The sequence below is a fragment of the Plectrocnemia conspersa genome, unplaced genomic scaffold, assembly GCF_051122295.1.
Source record: "Plectrocnemia conspersa isolate PC_06_02 unplaced genomic scaffold, ASM5112229v1 ptg000005l, whole genome shotgun sequence".
NCBI classification, from domain to species: Eukaryota; Metazoa; Arthropoda; class Insecta; order Trichoptera; family Polycentropodidae; genus Plectrocnemia; species Plectrocnemia conspersa.
Window position 1 is genome coordinate 7,311,171 of NW_028277169.1, and position 20,784 is coordinate 7,331,954.

The following is a 20,784-nucleotide window of genomic DNA, read 5'->3' on the forward strand; positions in this document are numbered from 1 at the left end:
TTATATAGCACTAGTGGATCCAAAAAATGATCAAGATGAGGTAATTTTGAATTTCAAAGTGTATTCAAACCGAATTTTGGCCAATAGAAGGGCGCAAAAACAATTATCACTTCGCAGAAGTCAAAAATTCACGTCAAAAGCAATAAAATCGCGTCGGCGGGTATTGTGAATTTTTGATTTCTGAGAAGTGATAATGGTTTTTTGTGCCCTTCTATTGGGCAAAATTCGGTTTATATGTTCCTCATTTAATTTGTAATTTATTTTAAAAGTCGTAGTGTAAACGCCAGAATACCGAGCTTTCCCATTACGACGGCGACAGATAGTATTTAGTTCAGAAAATATCAGATAGTATTTTCTGGGTTTTTTTACCACTTTTTATATTTGAACAATGCAAATATATTAATAAAGTCGCAGTGGGAACGTTCGTTCCCGAGCGTTCTCACTGCGACTGAAAAAGGATAATTGTTTTTGTGCTCTTCTATTGGTTAAAATTTGGGTTAGATATACTTCATTCGATTGTAAGTCATAATATTGCCATAAAAAGTCTTACTATGAGTGTTTTGACGTGAATTATAAACTGGAGGGCCTTTGCCTCCACCTTGAATTTGCCAGAAAAATATATGAAATCGAAATATTTGGTCCATCCCTTTTAGTTGGAACGACCAATTAAATAAGTGTGGCGAATTTCTTTCAATAAAATTGCTGTTGGCCGATAAGGTAAATTGGAAACGGTTACGCGCTTTATCTATTCTTAAGGCGATAAAAATTTAATTGATTTATAGCGAGTACCTTGATACATTTAGTGGTCCAAATAATATTGTAATGAAAGTTGTAAAACTATAATTAGTTTTAGAATTTTCATTGGGTTATGTTTGGTTTTGAACAGCAAATGACGTTTCGCAACTGTCAAATTGCCTTTCATAAACATTTCAGAGCAATACTAGCGCCTATCAGTTAAATTATATTTTCACTAGTAGATATATATATATATCTACATCTGTAAATGTATTTGGAATTCACTAGTGAAAATATAACTTCAACCAAAAATACACATTCACTGTAACATTTGCCAACGTATGAAAAAGTTGAAATCATAATATTTTACTAGCACATGCCAGATAAGTTATATTTTTACTGTTAAAATATATAAATCTATTAGTAAAAATGTATTCCGATATAATTTCATTGAAATGACATATTTTTTTAGATTTTTTATAGGGATAAACCAAGAATTTCTGGTTTAGAATCTAGGACTTCATTTCAACCTTTTTTAAGGGTGGGGGGGCAAAAGTTGATTGGTCAGTGGTCATTTTTTAATATTTCGATTTTATTATAATTCATAGTATTTCATTAAATGACATGCATTTTTTGCCCAAATTCAAGGGGGACAAATGCCCCTGCCTGCCCCCTCTCCCTACATGACGTGCCTGCTTATTAAAAATTATATCTACACATATTAAATCGTTCTTTTTATTTTAAATGCTAATTACATATAAAACCATGTCTTTAAAATAAACCAGTATTTTTATTATACAAGTTATTACAACATATGTTTTCTTTTATTTTAATTATATTTTTTACTTACTACTATAATACGGATAAAATACTAGTTATGTATTTTAGTTTAATGCGAAAGACTTGAACACTGAAACTATTCGCTAAAAGAAAATTAACCCTTTCCATATAGATATTTAATCAATTGCACCAGAATATGAAGGGAATATATCAAACAATTTATATTAATAAGTAATTTAATTTGCACTGAATTCATCTGTTCTTTTTCTAATTTCAGTGTGGACTGGCGGAGGACCTGGCCCCCCTGGGATAGTGGGGGTACGGGGAGCTCCCTTGTGGTTGCCTTGTAAAGCCGCAAACCCTCGGGCTATCGCTCAGGTGCGCAGGAAGCAGTCCAACATATTGGGCATCTCTAAAAACTATACTCAAGTCCTGCACGAAGATGAAGAGCCCCAGAAAGAAAACCAAAGAAAGAGCGAAAAGAAGCATTCTTACCACGAGGACGACGATCAGTACGAGAACATTAACGAAGATGATGATACGACTCAGTTCGAAGACGACGGCGAAGACTATTTGTCGGACGGCGGTTATGAAAACCGTCCGAGAAGACGCAACGAAGACGGCAGGAGAAAGTCGAATAAGAAACTCAACAAGAAAACTCTCGATGGCGATATTAAGAAGGGTAGTAAATCGCAAAGAAATTCCATGGAATACGACACAGACACGAACGTGACTTATAAGTGGTTTCATAACGGCTCTGAAATCATGGCCAATGACAATAAGAGGACCGTAATGGAGAATGGGACGCTGTTTTTTAAACGTTTCGGTGGCAGATGGACGCAGAGATTGGGATTGCTAGACACGGGGGAGTATCGCTGCTTAGCGAGCAGTTCTCACGGTGCCATTTTATCTTTGATGGTGCTGTTACAATATGCTTGTGAGTGTTAGATGGTTTAAATTTAGTAATCATCCATTAGTATCACTAAGATCTTTCTGTTTTAAAAATTTACCGTTTGTTAAATGTATTGTAATGAATATTTATATTTTATATCTATAACACTAAGATTTTTTAATGCTCATGGATCGAAAAGACTTTTCCTTAGTAGTTCCTAATTATACTAACTTATAAATCCCATCTTCAATTTTTTACCTTCCATTTGGTAGATAATCATTCTTGTTAAAGTACTCTAATTTATTGTATTATTTGATTTTTTATTTATTTTTTTAGCTCTCGAAGCGTTCACTGAATTTCCAACTGACAGTTTTGTATTCGAAGGAGACCCTTTACGACTGCCGTGCTCGATAAGATCCGTCCCGCAATTTAACATCACTTGGGAAAAGGACTCGTTCCCTTTGATTGGCAACAAACGATATTATTTTTTTCCGAGTGGTACTTTATTGATCACTAATTCTCAAATGGAAGATTCAGGATCGTACAGATGCACACTCACCAACTCGATACTGAACAAAACTATCTATAGCCCCGCCGCAAATATCACAGTGTCGACATCGTCGTCAAAATTGTACAATCTTGATTTTGTCAACATCGACGCTTCAGACAACTTTGAGTTTATTAACGCCGATAATGGTACAAAATTGAGGAACGTCAATGGAATGTACGGTGAAGATATTTTTCTGGGATGTGCCGTGAAAGGACGGCCCAAACCCAAAGTTATCTGGAGTTTTCAAGCCGATAGAGAGATCGAGTCCAGAAGCAAGAAAGAATTCAACTCGATGGAGATTCTTAGATTGCCTCAGTTGACGGAGAGCAACAGCGGGACTTACTCATGCATTGCCACGAACGGAAACCAGACTATTCAGCAGGTAATTTTCATTTATTATCATCATCGTCAATTCTTTAATGTTTAATAAATTTTAACTTTTAGGCCTATCATTTGACGGTATTGCGAGCGCCTTATCTCAAGCAGATGCCGATATCCGAGTACACGCCGACAGCTAGAACTGTCAGATTTAACTGCTCAGCGGGAGGTTCGCCAACGCCTAAAATCACTTGGTTCAAAGATGGAAAACAGCTTAGCATAACCGGACGGCTGAAAATGAAATCAGTAGATAGGAGACTGACGGGTTTGATCATCAGTGATACCGTCAGCGCTGACAGAGGTGAGAGACAAATTACCATATAATTAAAAATATTTTTCGTACATATACTATGGATGTACAGATATTTTTAATGCTTTTTTTTAATATCCTAGGTGTCTATCAGTGTTTGGCTTCGAACAGCTTGGGCGAAGCTGAAGCTTGGGGAGTGTTATCTGTGCGCTCGTCCGAAGGTGTGACTCCTCCGACTTTAGTACAGTGCCTACCACTTAATTCAGAAACTGTGCGTATTACGTGGAAGCCTCCTAATCGACTCAATGTGTTGGCATACACCATACATATCATGTTGGAAGGTAATAATATATTTTTTATATTACAAATTTATTTTATATTCGCTCCTAGTTGTGTAATTTAACCATTATAATGCCATGCGCCACATAGGGGGCTCATTCGCTACACGACCGTAATGCCAAAAGCCACATACGGGGCATTTACAGAATCTTAATTAATGTAGAACGTCAACTATTTTTGTTTCTCAAAGACCTCCCGTTCGCGCGTCTGTAGTATGATACTTTTTGACCAAATTTCATGAGTTATTATAGAGTGACGTGCAAAAAATGCCAAATTTTTTTATTATTATTGATATAATGCAGATTTATATTTTGTAAAAAATGATGTATTTTTTACTTTGTATAAAAATGTTAGTTTGCTATTAAAAAAAAAAAATTTAATATTGTTTTGTTGTGACAACCCTAGCTTTTCGATTTTTAACCACTGTAAATGGTGTCCAAATTCACTGGAAGGCTTCTTTTGGGTTATAAGAGTCATTGACAAGTCGTTAACACTTGACATATATATTTTTTTTAATTACAAAAGCTTGCATTAGGGTCGTGTAGTACGGAAAATACCGTGGCTCGAAAATGGTTAAACAATTTTTATACCATTTGATTTCAATTTAAATTGAGCTCCAACGATGTGAATGATGGGACAAGTTTTGAAATTTGTGTTTACTCTCGTAGTCTAGGAGTTATGGTTCAACTCTTAGACTCTGGTAACATCTTAATGAAGTGAAGTGAATAGCTATTTTCTCGGTCTGCCAAGAATCGTCTCGGTCAATGCAAGTTTGTCTTTCTGGTGGAAGTTTCTGATGAAAGTGAATTCAGTACGCTATGCTCCGAGCTTATACACTATTTTAAAATTAGGGGAAATATTTTCACTAGTGAAGTCCAAATACATTTATACCAGTAGATATATATTTCTACTAGCGAAAATATAATTTAACTAATAGGCGCTAGTAAAATTATATGAGACTCAATGAAATTCTTGATTCACATATTGATGCAAAAATTACACGTTCAATAAAGGATCAATATTTTCTTATAGATGCTGGAGAAGAACATCTAGAAATATGGAAATTTCCCAATTCAGCCGATATGAAAAAGCTACTTCCGTTTGAAAGGTACGAGTTTTACTTGAAGGCTTACAACTACAAGCGAGGAGCCAGCGATCAGTCGAATCACGTCGTGTGTCACGGCCAAGGAGGTACATATACAATACAGATCATTTCTTCAAAATTAGAATTACCAATAATGTCATATTTTATATTCACAGTCCCTGTGATCCTTTATTCGTTGACGAACGGCTCGGTGCTGCTATCGTGGAGGGAAACCGCCAAAGCAGTTCCGAACATCGTTGAGTGGAAGTTACAGTTGCGGCACTCCCAATCGGAGGACGTGTTTGAAGAGATAACTTTACCTAAAAACACCAGTACCTATTTAATGGACGTCAATTTGCCTGACAAGTTTGAATACCGAATGCTGGCGTCAACGTCGCACACCTGGCTCAAACAGAACTTAAGCGCTCTGGTGTGGTCTTCTGGGAACAAGACGCTGCCGTACTCCGATCAAATATTCATGATTGAGGAAAAGATGGGCATCAACTTTGTTTTGACTCATTTTAATATGTCACGGTATGTTTTAAATTATTTTTTTATTATTTATATGAATGAAATTCAGGTGTCAGTATCTGGCGGCGGTGTTGAATGCAAGTGTCAACTTATTTTTATATATTATTGTATTGCTTGAATGAATGGAGAAAATGTTTATTTAGATCAATTAGGTCGTATTGTCAAATTCTGCCTCTAATGAAGCATTAGTATGTCTTCCATAATGAAACCATTATGATTGTTTCTCGATGGTCACAAAAATCCCGAATATGATAAACAAAATAATGCATATTGTTTCGACGATAGCACAATACATTGTATAAGTACAATAAGTTTTGTTCATGGTTGTTGTGTGGTCATTATTTATTTGTACATGCTTTGTTCATAATTTTTTTACACAATATTTATTTTTCAGTGATGTCGAATTGAATGAAACTAACCTTAGTCAGTTGGATGGATTTTCCAAAAATTGGACGCAGTGGTACCCTCCAAAGCTGACGAACGTGAGTGCTTACGCGACAGGACCTCACACTATTAACATCACATGGAAGTGCGAAACGGCCGATTCTAATCCTAATGGATACTATTTCACTGTTTGTTACTCCCCTTACTACGAAGAGACGGTGGACGACGAAATAAGCACTGCCAATAACGAAAATTGTGTTCAAAGGTATATTGAACGCTGATGTAAAGGTACAATCTGGCAGTAGTGTTATACTTAAAATGTTTTTTTTTACAGCTCAATTAATTGGATAGAAGTGTCTGGATTGAAGCCGAGCACGTTATACGCCTTTAGAATACAGTTGGTGCTGCAAAACCAACTGGACAGTGGACCTTTCAGCGAAAATTTTGTATGCCGCACAAAACACGATGGTAAGGCCTAATACATAGCAATATTTTATTTTTAAATATAAAGTGGTGTGACAAAATAATTGGACCAAACATTATCTTTTTAGTTTCTACATACTTTAATGTAATTTAAAAAAGTAAAAACAATATTTTTACACAAACAATTTATTTTTGCATAATTTTAATATAAAAAAATAATATCTAGTAACACCATCTTTCTCTTATTACTTCAAGTATTCTTCTAGGCATACTCTATACTCGCTATATTTTTTTATTTTTTTGTAGTTAGTTTTAAATGTTTTTTTTTCAAAATGTCTAAATTAGTATTTGGGTGCTTGTATACGATGGATTAAATCAAAAATTTTCTATTGGATTTATATCAGGTGAATTATCTGGCGAAGGTACAACTTGTTGTGGTGTGACAGAGAGCTGCATCTTGCATAAATATAGTCACTATTTTTCATGTTTTTATCAATAAAATATGGGTAAAAATATCTAGCACCCTTGTCGCTAATAACAAACCATAACATCACTGAACTTGGATGTTTTACGACTCTATACATTCTTCCTTACACTTCTCCGAATGTCGCCTATGCACATTATCGCTTTGTTCGGTCAACGTGCGCATGATTGTCTCATTGCAGAAGCAAACATACAAAATAAATTACAGTAAAAATGAATAGGATGAATTGAAAAAAATTAAATAAAAATCATTGTAAAACATAATTTCAAGACACGTGTAGTCTAATCTCGATGATGCTTGGCCCATTCGAAACGTTTTTTTTCATCACATTTGCTAGTCGTGGCTTTTATCACATAATCGACGTTGTAAAGTTCTCTTAGATATTTATTTTCTTCATCATTTAAAATAGATGTTATACTTTCATTTCTAACCTGCCTTTTTCGCAATGCAATAAAAATAAATTTTCTGTCGTTGTAATATACATATATGGTTGCTGTCCAAGTGCTAACATTTTTTTATTCTCATCACGATGTATGAGACACTTTGAATTTTTGGGTTATTTCTCGAAAATTATGAGTTTCTTTATTAAGTAAAGTACAAATAGCAATTTTCACTTCAGCAGAAATATTTTTTCTTTGGGAATGCCATCTAAACCAGTGGTCTTCAACCTGATGGTTCGCGGACCAATGCCGGTCCACAAGAAATTATATCAAATACGCATGCAAAAATAGCAGCAGATGTCGCACTAACAAAAAATTTTAATTTTATAGCATTAGATTAAATAAATAATATTCTATTTAACATTGATTTTTATTTTGGGTTGAAACATTTTTCCCATTTTCGCCAGGCCGCGGATGTTAAAGAGCACTGATCTAAACAATCGGCCAGGAAGACTGGTTTTGAAAATTTTGATTTGATGATTCATTTTCAGATTTTTTTAGCAATGAAATTGATGCAGATTCTTTATTAATAACATTTGGGTCATTAGTTTTATTTAATTCGTTTATTTTTTAATCATTTGGTTTATTTATTTAATCACTTTATTATTTGACTCGCCTATTTTATTCACTTCACTTATGTTATTTGCTTCATCGGTGCACTCTCTATAATCGTTTTCAGTTATTAATGATGTTTTTTTTCTTTTAATTAAAAATGTTAACGTTCTTCACTCATCCTTATTTGAAAAAAAAATTGCAATTTGTTAATTGAATAAAATATATGTAACTACAGAATAAATAATAAGTGTTCACATCTGTTTATGTCACTTGATAATGATTAGACAAAATCTGAAACAATTTATTTAACACTTAATTGTCGAGTCATTTTTTGCCGCTTGATTTTCACACAACACAGTTACATCAGTAAAATTATTTTATCAGTGACTTGCTTCTTGCATGAAAAATTAATTTAAATATTAAATTTCTGTCATTTGCAGTTTAAAATCAAAAGAGGCGAGAATCCAATATATTAAGATATATTTTATTTTATTCCTTTGTTTTGTGCTTGAATGAAATTTCCGGTGACATTTTATGATCTTTATGTATAAATTATACAAAGAAATAATTATATTTCCATGCCAGCAAAAATACATCCATCCTCGAGCGAGTAACTGTCATACTTAGTTCCTAATTGGTTATAGTCGCCAAATGTCAGAATGAGAGTTTGTCAAGTTTTTTATGCTATATGTTTATTTTTGCATTCTCGTATCTCACGATATTTGCTATATAAAATTTTATACGAATTATTTAATATCAAAATATTTTTTAAATGTAAATTCCATTACAATTAAAGTACCAGGGCGATGCTCTGGCTCCACTACACCACTAGTTGTCACAATAGCTGTTGTGTAAAAAAAGTAAAAAAAAACAATCACCGGTCAGTCGGGCATATTTCAGATAATCGTCAAAGCCTTAACAAAAAAATCACAAAAACGACAAGATCTGGTCTAGCTACTGTTGAGCCAGCTCATTAATCCTTTGCGTTCTTCGATGCTTTCTATCACATCTACGTTTTCAACATTATATCTTCAATCTTGAGTTCTTCGATGTTTGGTCAAATTATTCGGAAAGCTTTGATTCTTTATTTCTTTGATTAATTTAATTAATGAATTACTTTGTTTTCAGTAACAGATTCCGTAGTCGACGTCCGATGGGTAATAACCAACGATGGAACAATTAAAGTTTCTTGGGTCTCCAATATGAATAGAACGTCGACTGACGCCTATCTGAAAAATAAAGACAGAGTGGAAAGTCCACAATCGATTGTCTACACTGTGTTTTACAGCAACAATCCGACTGCTTTAATCACAGATTGGAAGTCTAAGAACGTCACTAACACCACACAAACTGAGGTTAGTATTATATTGTTATATTTTTAAGGTTACATGATTGAAAACCTTGATACATCTATATTTATAGATAACGGATGTAAATTTGAATGAGCCGTGTTACATCATGGTTTCGCTCATGGGAGAAGAACAAGGACCTATTGTCTTTATACCTGAAGGTGGAAAAGTAGAGGAAAACCTGAACATGTCTAATTCGGCCTCGTTATCCGATGAGCACTTAGGTTTGTATTCATTTGCTGACTAAACGTTCGATTGCTTAAACTCGGACTGTATAAATTTTATACATTTCAGGAATTATACTGGGAGTCTTTGTCACTAGTATGTGCTTCATTTTTTTGGGAGGAATTCTGCTTTGGCAACATAAGAAGATTCACAATTCGCAGAACGCGCAGAGTTCTCAAATCAGAACGAACAGGGTCGGAAGATCTGATTACGAGTGCCAAGAGCTTGTCAGTCCATCAGCCCACGTGGACACGAAGGTATTGTTCGTATAGAAAATATAAATATAAATCAATTTAGGAGCTCGGTGTCATTGTGTGCCTTGTATAATCTCTTAAATGCACATTAATATTTCCCATGAAATTTCAGGGCATAGAAGTAGCTAGTTTGTTTTTTCTCAACTTATCAGCTTTATTTTGACTGCGGTTTGTTTCTAGTTTGAAGCTGTTTTGATGAATTAATGGATTCTGAGAATGAACATATGCTTGCTTTTAAATGTAGAGCTAGAAACATTCCATTGACAGTTTTAGTGAATCCATATTCCTCAGCAGCATAATAAGACTACCAACCCTATGGGTTAATTTATGCTGTGATAACTCTCTCAAATTTATAAAAATTAATATCTTAATTCAATACAACCATACATACTTCGTCTATATTATCAATGAGTAAAATAAACATGCTGCAACTGACATATCTATTGAATTTAAGTAAAAGACACTACTTTTTATTTTTTAATTATTTATGTGATTTTAATTTAAAGGCTCTACACATATATTTACAAAATAAATATGTCTATTGGAATTTGGAAGATGTTATTATTTTTTCTTTGTATAATTATTTAGGGAGGAGTCGTATACATGAATGGTATTTCAAACGCAAAGAAACGCAAAGACGAAGTGGCTCTTTTGAACGGTCACGTGAATATTACGGAGAACCCTCGCGTGAGTATGATCACAAACTTTTATAATTTTGTATTGGATTATCTCGGAAATCTTTGGCATGTAATTCTAAATTAGGTCGTATATTTTCGCTAGTGTCAATCTTTTACAGAATACCATTCCATTCTTTATGGTTCATTGTGCGACTCCTACCTGTAATTGCTATAAGCTTCCAATGTGGTGTGAATTCGGCTATACTCTTGTGTGTCGCAAGTCTAAAGCGAAGTAGTAGAAAGTGCATTCCAAAAAGTCATGAATACGCTATGTTTGCGCTTATATAAACTTTTCAAGATAGGGGAGGTGCTTGGCTTTTTCCTACTTTTGATTTTTTGGCCAATGCGACAATATGGGGTGGAAACAGAATGTTGTATGTTACTTTTCTAATTATTTATTTATTTTTGCACATTGCATATATATTACCACGTATGAAAAAGTTAAAATCATATAATTTTACCAGCACCTGCTAAATAAATTATATTTTTACTGGTAAAAATATATATCTACTGGTGGAAATGTGTTCTGATATGATTTTACTAGAATAACATATTTTCGGGATAGATTCGAGACTTTTTTACTTAGATTTTCTTTGAGGGATAACTCAAGAATTCCTGGTTTAGAATCAGGGACGTTATTTCAACTTCTTCCAGAGAGGAAGGCAAAAGTTAGCCGTTCAGTGATAGTTTTTTTTTAATATTTCGACTTTAAATTCATAGTATTTCATTAAATGAAATGTATTTTCTGACCAAATTCAAGAGGGGCAATGCCACCACCTGCCTGCCTCAAATGACGTTACTGATTTGAATAAATTAAATTTGATCTACATTATGTTTTCTATGCCGCTGACGATAGAAGTTCAAGATGCTATTAAATGTTTAAATAAAAATTAATTATTTAATTATTAATTTTGATTTTACCTCACCAGCAGTTGAAACCATTGATAAAAATAATTGGTTTAGATGTACTAAGACATAACTTCTGATAAAAAAAATTTCTCACAAAGCTGTCAGCTGTCATGCAGCAGGCAGCGGAAAAACTTTTTCTCGATTAAGTGGCAACGATAGTTTTTACATAAAACTTCCTCATAAACATCTCGGCTAAGTTTGTTAGCCATCCTGATCCGCCATTTTGTTTCAAAAAATTGTTAACTTCTAAAAAAAAACTTGACGTACTTTTTTTTGTGTTTTTTTAGACCTTTGATTGAATGCCATAATTTGTCACATAATTTTTTTCACATTTTCATTAGTAATCGATGTGCTAGGCTGCTTATCTCTCTTGTTGTCCTCGAGGTCTTCGCAGCCATATTGGAAACGGTTGTACCATTCATTAATCATAGCATCCTTGTCACAGTATGTTTAATTATTTTTACTCAAGTTCTTGTACAGAAAGGCTTTTTAACCACTTCTCGGTCACAGTACTCTCTTAACACTAGATTTACTGACATTAGATATATACCTTTTTTTACTGAAATCCGTCATTTTGACGGGTTTATTAAAATTACATTTATTATAATGAAACTTTTTAATTTAATTTTAAAACAACGTATTTTTATTATAATAATTTTATTTCTTACATTTTTTACATATAATATCAATTTTCAACGTACATTTTCCACATACATATTTTTTACATTTATTACAAGTATTGTTAGATCTATTTTTTTTACAAAACCCTATTTGGCAAGACTTACGATTACGGACATTTGAAATTTTGGACGGTAGGTTGGCACTAGTACCGGGGGCATCTCTGTTGTCATCTGCTAGCTCTTCGGCCAATTGAAAAATAAAATTTTTTCTTGATATGTTTACTCCAGTAACCCCTTTATATAGAATCCATGCATTTATCGCCGCTAAATCTAAGATGTTATAAAAAACTTGTAGAGGCCATCTACGAGATCCTGCTTTCACACTATATTTCCGCGCCATTTGATCCACAACATCCACTCCACATTTGGTTTTATTGTAATATGCTACCGTTTCTGGGAGAAATTTATTACTGTTTTCTATTTTTACTGTTTTGTGCCTTGAACTTAGCAATAATACTTTTTTTTTAGGTTTGCTTTTATAAATTGTGAGAACATAGTTTTCAGTTTTATACAGTTTTGATGAAAATCGAATCATATCATCATTTTTAGCTTTTGCAATTTTCGGCAATTCTTTTTTATTTCCACGTATAGTTCCTACTAAAGTAGTTTTTTTCATAAGTAATTTTTTTGCTAGTGAAAGACTAGTAAAAAAATTGTCAGTCGTAATATTTCGCCCACAACCTAAATATGGGTCAGCAAGTTTGAGCACAACATGTTCACCTAAAGGTATATTGGTAGTTCGCGTTTCATCTTTACCCAAATATGGGAAACCATTTATGAGATATTTACTTTTTACATCAGATGCTAACCAGAATTTTATGCCAAATTTGTCTGGTTTATTTGGCATGTACTGCAGAAATCGGCATCTAGCTTTTGTTGGAAATAATTGCTCATCTACTGTAATATTTGCATCAGGTTTGTAACAATTTTGACTGTTTTCAATGAATCTATTCCAGATTGTGGAAACTAAAGCAAATTTATCCGTTTTCAAGCGTTGGCTTCGTTCATTTCTTTTATCAAAACGGATAAATCTAAGAATCTCCATAAATTTGTCCCTGGGCATTGTTTGCGAAAAGAAGGCAGGTCCCCATTTCTTAGACCATAAATAAGAAGCTTTCAAAGCCTTTGCTTCATATGCTCCCCGGGCATATAAAAGTGCCAGAAAAGCCCGTAATTGAGAGTTTGTAATAGTCCAATCCTTTTTCAAAACTTTGCATGCTTCAGTTTCAGTGCAAGTTTTGATATAATCCATTATATTATGATCAATTATGAGCTGGAATGCACTACTTACATTTCCAAGCATGATGTTTCTTTTAGCATAGGCAGTGGGACCAGAGACATCGTTGAATATAGTGTAAGCTGATGGTCTACCACTTTCTCCACCTGCTTCTAATATTTGCCATACAGTCCCATCAGAAGATTTTTCTGTCAAATTGTTCTCATTATAAGATCTCTCAGCAATATCCATATTACTTTCGCTTTCAGAGTCTGAAGGAATACGCATAGTTGTCTTGCTACGACATATATTACGAAAATGTTCATCTTCGCTATCGGAAAGTTCACTTTCAGTGTTTTCTTCCGCAATTTCATCATCGCTTTCACATAGTTCAGTAACTTGTGCATCTGATTCAGTATCAGATACGTCTTCGTTTATACGAATTCTTTTTTGTAGTAGTTCATTTTTTTTTAGATGTTTGTCCATAACAGCTAACCTTTACAAAATAAATGAACATATATTTTTTATTATAATAAAAATAAATATATTGTAGATTTTCAAATTACCCACCTGGGAAATTTCGATATCAGTTAGAAAGTAAAGCTCTATCACTCAATAAAAATAAAACTCAATTCACACAAAAATAGGTCGAATCAGAATCTTTTTGATACGTAATAGATATAATGTGTACTCTAAAAAGTAAATATAAATTTATATTCATAATAAATATAAGTATATGAAAATGTTTTCGAAAAACATACCTCAGGATTTTCAATTAGAAAGTAAAACGTAAATCACAAAAATATATATCACAAATCGAATAACAGTACATATATTTCACACGCGATACACACAGCAAACGAGTTTTTTTCAAATAAAATTCACTTCAAAATTCACTTTCGTGTTCGATGTTCAACAGTCGCTTGCTAGGCCAGGACTGATGACATATCTTATTTTTTATATGTTGTTGTCCTATTTCAGTCAAATTTAGAAAGCAATGACCTAATAATGTGCATACAAGTCTGAGGGTAACAGTGCATCGCTGCACATAATCGGAGCAAGCGAAGGGAGGAAAACAATGGGTCTTTTCATAACACGTCAATTTGACGGGTGTCAGTAAAAATAGGTATATACAACACATTACTACTAAATTAAAAGGGCAATAAAAAAAAGGGCTAGTGATATATATGCGTATGATTGTATTGTTAATAACCAACACATTTTGATTGGGGTATAAAAAAAATCTTTTTTGTATTTTTAATCTTAAAAGTCAAATCCGTCAAATTGACGGGTTTCGTAAATCTAGTGTTAAAATAACTTAAAACTTTTTGCACGGACCCACCCTTTCCTATGCAGCTGTTGTAAAACATTTTAAAAATACTCATTACAAATTTCATTTTTTAAAAAAAAAAGGCTATGATAATTTTCTTGAGAAATTTGCTGATTTTTGAGATGAGAGTTCACTCGGAAAAAAAAACACTCGGGCAAACAAGAAAGGGATTAAGAACTTAACTTCGAGAATATTTCCGACTCACACATCACTATGTGTAACAAACTGTCCGAGACAATCCAAAAATATATGCATAATATTATAACATTTCATTTTTTGATAATATGTAATCTGTTAATTTTATTGTTTCTAGTTTATATCAAAAAAGTTCTTGCCAAATGGAAACTCTCACAAAGGATACGGTCCAGTGTTGGATGGCACCTTGGACTTGTCAAGGTATGAAGAGCCTGACACCACGATGGAGACGATACTGGAGAACGATACGACGTTGGAGGTGCCCAGCTTTGACAATTCGACGACGGAAGACAACGCCTGTCCTGATTCGCCGCAAGAGACGACGCCCGTTCTGCCCAAGTCGCAGAAGAACGGAAAGCAAAAATGTGATCATATTATTACGCTTAGTTCTAGATCCATAGAGTTAACCGACGCCGTCGTCGCAGTAGATAGGAATTCAAATTCAGAAATCTCAAAGTCAAACGATAACACCGGCGACAAGGAAAGAGCGACGTTCAGACCGGAATGTAACACAATCGAGGCGACTGTCGCCCTGAATTACCGTGGCAACAGCGGCGCGCGACGGCTGGCTCCGGCGCTCGGCCCAAACGGGTGACCAGCCGACCGCCGCTAGACAATGAAATTACACGTTTGGTCGGAGACCGAAACAAGAGTGAGTGTGGCCGACGGATGCTAGCGAGAGGTGTGAAAATGATTAACGTACGAGCGTAACCTTAAATCCGTATTCCTTTCCATCCCGGAGCCGCTGTTGCGGCGTCTTTACCCGCGAAGAGCTTTACCTCGATTGAACGATGTAATAAAATAAAGTCAACATAGAGAAGATAGTTGTTTACTCACCGAAAAGCAATCTTACATCGCGATTCATTTTAACGCAGATTTTAATTGATGATATTAACATTTTTTATATTGACATATTTTTATTGTATTATTAAACGAGCTATACCTGAAGTACATTGACAATTATATATTAAGGCGATAGGTATAGTTATAATTATAAGTTTGTTAATTAATGCTATTTTGATTATACCGGGTATATTGAAATATTCTCGATGTAAAATTACGTATTAAGAGATGCGTTTTCCAGCGTGTTTTTATACCAGACGATAGGTGCTTTTGCATTCGGTTCTAAATCTCATTTTTAGTTACATTAGATTGTCGCATAAATTCTGCACTTTACAATCGGAACTATGGAATATTGACAGTAATTAAAATATTCACTCGTCGTTGGGGTAAAATTTATAGTAAGTAACTCATCATTAAACATTAAAAAAATAACGAAATATTTTGTTCAAAAATTTATAACACTATTTTAAAGAGTAAAAAAATATAGGAACAATATTTCGTAATATTTTAAAACTAAAGATTTTTTTATTCACATTACAGACTAAAAATATTTTATTTATTGCCATTTTACAATTATTTAAAACAAAGTAGTTGTTTAAAAATTCATTGTATTAAATGCAATACATAAATTTATTTTGGTGTGAAGCGAAAGTATTGGCTATACTTGTCAACTGAAACCTATATGGCTTTTTGTCGGTAATGTGTCATTTGAATAAATATAACAAATCTACGGAATCTATGCGACGATCTATCATTTGTAGATATTTACCCATTTTTATATGACAACGAATCGTAAATTATATTACTTACGACTCTAATCGCTGTTACTTCAGCTTAAATTTCGCTATCGAGTTAAAACTCATGAGACTGCATAAAAATAGTATAATTCCGGTTGTGAATATATAAACGTTAAGCATAATTTGTTTGTTGTTGTGTTAAACGTTATTGTTTTATTTCTTCAACTCTTAGAAAAAAGAATCCCAGAATTCATCCCGAATACCAAATAGGATATTTGTCGCGTTCATCGAATATTTCTTGTATTTGTGGCCGTCGATTTTACATAAGAATATATAATACCTGTGATGCACCACTGGTACAAAAGTCGAGTTCAATAATTTGCAATCGAAGTGTGTTTGTAAAAGTGTAATTTTTTAAGTGCAAAAAAAATATTTTTAATACATGTTACGGAGAAAAGTACTATTAAAATATATTTTTCAATATACTCGGACGAGTTTTGAAAGATAACGTTACGGATTCTTTCTCGCAGTACAATGATTATTGATCTATGTTGGTGTATTAGTGCTGAAATTGATTTTTGATAATTTCAAATAAAAAAAAACGTAAAAATAATAATAAAAAAAAAACTACAAAGCTTTCCTACTTATTTAGTATTTTAAATTTTGTAGATTTAGTGTTTAGGTAATCGGATGATTGCGGGTATATTTGAAATTATATATACATTTTTCTCGTTTTTTTATTGTTTTAAAACGATTTTTGGTTTCTTTTCCGTGTTTCGTTCTCACTTGTACGTTACATTATATTGACGCTCGTCGTACGAAGATCAAACCGCTCTATTGAGGCAGTGTACTTATTTTCCAATCAAGATATACAGTAATGCCTCAAGAATCAAACCAGTTCTCGAAGATAATAGCAGTAACATTGGATTTCCATATCACTGGAAAATTAGCTTTTTTCAGAGGGCTAAGAATTTCAGATCGATAGATCAGAAGTGGCTTCAATTCCCACCGAGCATCGCTGTGAGCTGATCTTTTCTCAAAAGCTATGAAGTTCTTTTCCAGAACAGTTATAAATGGTTTTAGAGTAATACTGTCTATCCTCTGTTATTTTCTCAAATTTTACGGGGAGCTGTTTCTTGATCATCAATCGCCGCTTCGCTGTGCCAATCACAGCAATCTGTCAAACCATCCAAAAGTTTCAACATTCTCAGTATCTCGACTTCATTTCATATTGAATTTTTTTCTACAGGACATTTCTTTACTTGATTATCACAACAAATTTTTAATAAATTCTCCATTTTAGATACAAGTTGAATTGAGTGGTTGAGCATCTTTCACCTCTGCAAAATTCACTTTATCCCCATTATAGTCCTTACTGTGATTTACGCAAGGTTTATTTTTATAGCCACATCCGCCTCTGAAAAGTCTAAAGTTCAGAGTTTTTCTCTTAGTTAAAGACGAAGACGATGATTGGTTTGTATTACTGTATATGCAACATAAATACAACCCGATTGAAGATCACATTTCAGATTGTTTTAAAGAGTGCGATACAGTCTTCGTACAGATTGTTTGTGTTGTTAGTTTATTATAAATAATACATGAAAATCTGCTATTTTGATTTTAATAACCGAATATGAGCCACTGAGCTCGTCGCCCCTTTATCAGTACCTGAACTTTCAAATCATTAGTTTAATTTTTCGTTTTTGACTTAATATTGTTTTTACGTCAAATCACCGTATTGTACGAAATTGTAAAAAAAACATTCCATCTTACTGTAATTAATTTTTAAACTATGTACATGATTTCAGAGTTGATGAATAATATTTTTAAATCACTACTCAATTTCAAAATTGAACAATGGTAATAATAATATTTTTAAATCACTACTCGATTTCAAAATTGTACATCGATATTTATAATAATAATAATTTTAAATCACTACTCAATTTCAAAATTGAGTAACGATAATAATAATATTTTTAAATCACTACTCAATTTCAAAATTGTATATCGATGATAATAATAATAATATTTTTAAATCTCTACTCGATTTCAATTTATATATCGATAATGGTAATATTTTTTTAATCATATTTAAACAATTTCATACGGTACGGTTTAATACATATTTCTTGAACATCACAAATATTTTAATAAAAGATGATCATGGACTGTTTATTTTTTTTAATAAATACATATATTTTATTTAATTGTGAAAGAATATAAGGTCGGTTATGATTGTGTAAAGATGTCGGAGGTTCGAAACTCATAGTTTTTGTATATACGGGTATCTTTTGAGAGCGTATATTTTTAAATATACGCCCTTGCGAATCAATATCAGTTCACAATTGTTTTATTTGGGCTCTGGCATCGGTGGTGATTTTTTTGTGTGTAAACCTTAATTGTAATAATAATAAGCTAGTTGTAAATAAACGTATGAATTCATCAGACAGATTGTTACGGTTGACGTAAAAGTGGCTAGAGTTTTATATATGTATATATATATTATATATATATATAAATTTAATGTCTGTTTTAAATGTGTCCAAGACCATGATTTGTTCACTGATATAATAAGTTTATTTAACGATTTATTTATTTAATATATGATACATATATAAAGATTGTTAAACAAGATGTCTATAAAAACGGCCTATGTCACAATCTCAACTAATTGTTTTCATTCCGCATATATACATATACACTAAATATAAAAAAGTCTTACTTTACATTGTATAAATATATATATATATTATTATTGAAGTATATGATACGTTCAATAAGTGTAATATAAGGGTCCAATTACTGTCGCGAACGTAATGCATTTTATTTTAGAGAGCTATTCGCCGAAAGATGTATGTCGTTAAGTTAGTGGGATAGTTTTAAAATTAAGTCTAGTTATATTCTTAGTTGGATTAAAGGTCTGATGATTGCCGCTTTGTCCCGGACAGAAACGAACGTTGCTCTTTCCTCGACGTCTCTTCGAGTCGGCTACTTTTGTTTTTTATCGTTGTAATTACCACGTACGAATCGACACAAATGTTGCAACCAAATGCCTTTAACAGTATAAAGTATCAAAATATTTTCCTTGTAATTAACACGGTAGTAAGTTAAGATCACATGTTATAAATTTAAGACATTGTTCACTGTTGAGTATGCAAAAAAAGTAAACGTAGCAATAGGGCTTTATTTATATTTGTATAAAAGATAAAGTAAATAAAAATCGGTACATTTTACGATCAGCGTCATTCGCAATAACTTTGAGTCGTTGCGAATAACGCCGATCCTGAGAGCGAAGAGAGCAAATCACCTGTTACAAATTTATGGAACGGAACGTACAAAATGTAGATTATATGGAACGCTGTATAAAAGATGTGTAAAATATTTGATACAATTTAATAAGCAACTCGCAATACCTGACTCCGATACCTTAACTATTCAGAAGTATAAGTGATGAGATGAACAATGTATATATTTTTTTTTATATATTTATATTTATTGGTGATTTGCTTTAATTTTTATTTTACCGGATAGTCCATAGTTTTCTGCCGTATGACGTCCGTACATAACCAGTGTTTCCAGATCGTACTATTGTATGGACCGCTCTTTATATGATTTACTCGAATATGTGACATTTTAATTTCGATATTATATTTTTATATCTTTAAGGTTCCATTTCAGTTATTATTTAACAGTATTTCTAAACACTATTATTTCTCGATAACTTTTGCACTCCTCATTTTTTTAAAAATGTATCAACGATTATACCTCGTAATTTTTCAATAGTATAATTATCGTTTATTCTTACCATTTAAGTATTTTTTTGTTTTATATAAATCTTAGCAGCTCTTTGAATGTTATTATAACCTAAAAATTGTGAGGCAGCCGTTATATTAGCAGAGATGTACTTACCGCAAACGACGCTTTCATTCCATTTCATAATTATTATTTAACTGCCATTTTAACGTACAATAGCAAGAATAAACAGCACATTCCTTTATATATATATACATATATTTTATTATATAAATTTGTTCTACAATATCTACTAATCATTGTGATCTTTATTCCAACAATAAGACCCTCGCAGTTATTCCATATATTTGAAACAAAAACTTGTTCGAATGAACGATTATCTACCTCAAAACAAATTACCTATATTATTATTATTATTATTATTATTGCTATATAATATAATTTGTTTATTTATAATGTTTTTTTCTGTTTTGTATAAATGCTAAATTATTTTTTAGCAAAGTATTAATTGTAGATTATAGATTTTCATGGGTATGTTTGTTTTACACTGTTTACAAATGTTTAAAATTTATTTTGTTTCTGTAGAAGAATTTATATGTTTTCCGGTTCCGATTGAGAGGCGATTTTAAATTTGTCAGATGGTAACGTCGGAAATTTGTAAAATATGAAATATTTAATAAAAAGTAAAAAAAAAAGAGTTCGCAAAACTATAAAATGCTCAATTAAATTATAAAGTAAAACCTATTAGTGAATTCGACTATAAAAGTAAAACCACATTAGATTTTTCT

At 32.5% G+C, this 20,784-nt stretch overlaps 1 protein-coding gene across 3 annotated transcripts in view; it reads left to right on the forward strand.

Moving 5' to 3' along the window:
• Nucleotides 1-17,435, forward strand: part of LOC148234747 (protogenin B-like) — a 119,345-nt gene extending 101,910 nt beyond the window's left edge. The window contains exons 2-14 of one of the 3 annotated variants that reach the window (XM_088187140.1): nt 1,793-2,452; nt 2,744-3,339; nt 3,402-3,636; nt 3,729-3,926; nt 4,957-5,115; nt 5,185-5,542; nt 5,934-6,188; nt 6,258-6,391; nt 8,954-9,180; nt 9,248-9,398; nt 9,469-9,656; nt 10,242-10,340; nt 14,779-17,435. In XM_088187140.1, coding sequence (XP_088043266.1) covers nt 1,793-2,452; nt 2,744-3,339; nt 3,402-3,636; nt 3,729-3,926; nt 4,957-5,115; nt 5,185-5,542; nt 5,934-6,188; nt 6,258-6,391; nt 8,954-9,180; nt 9,248-9,398; nt 9,469-9,656; nt 10,242-10,340; nt 14,779-15,255 — 3,737 coding nt within the window. In that variant the 3' untranslated portion in view covers nt 15,256-17,435. The remainder of the gene's footprint in view (nt 1-1,792; nt 2,453-2,743; nt 3,340-3,401; nt 3,637-3,728; nt 3,927-4,956; nt 5,116-5,184; nt 5,543-5,933; nt 6,189-6,257; nt 6,392-8,953; nt 9,181-9,247; nt 9,399-9,468; nt 9,657-10,241; nt 10,341-14,778) is intronic. The other 2 variants (XM_088187141.1, XM_088187142.1) reach the window with 2 other exon arrangements.
• Nucleotides 17,436-20,784: the final 3,349 nt, after the last annotated feature.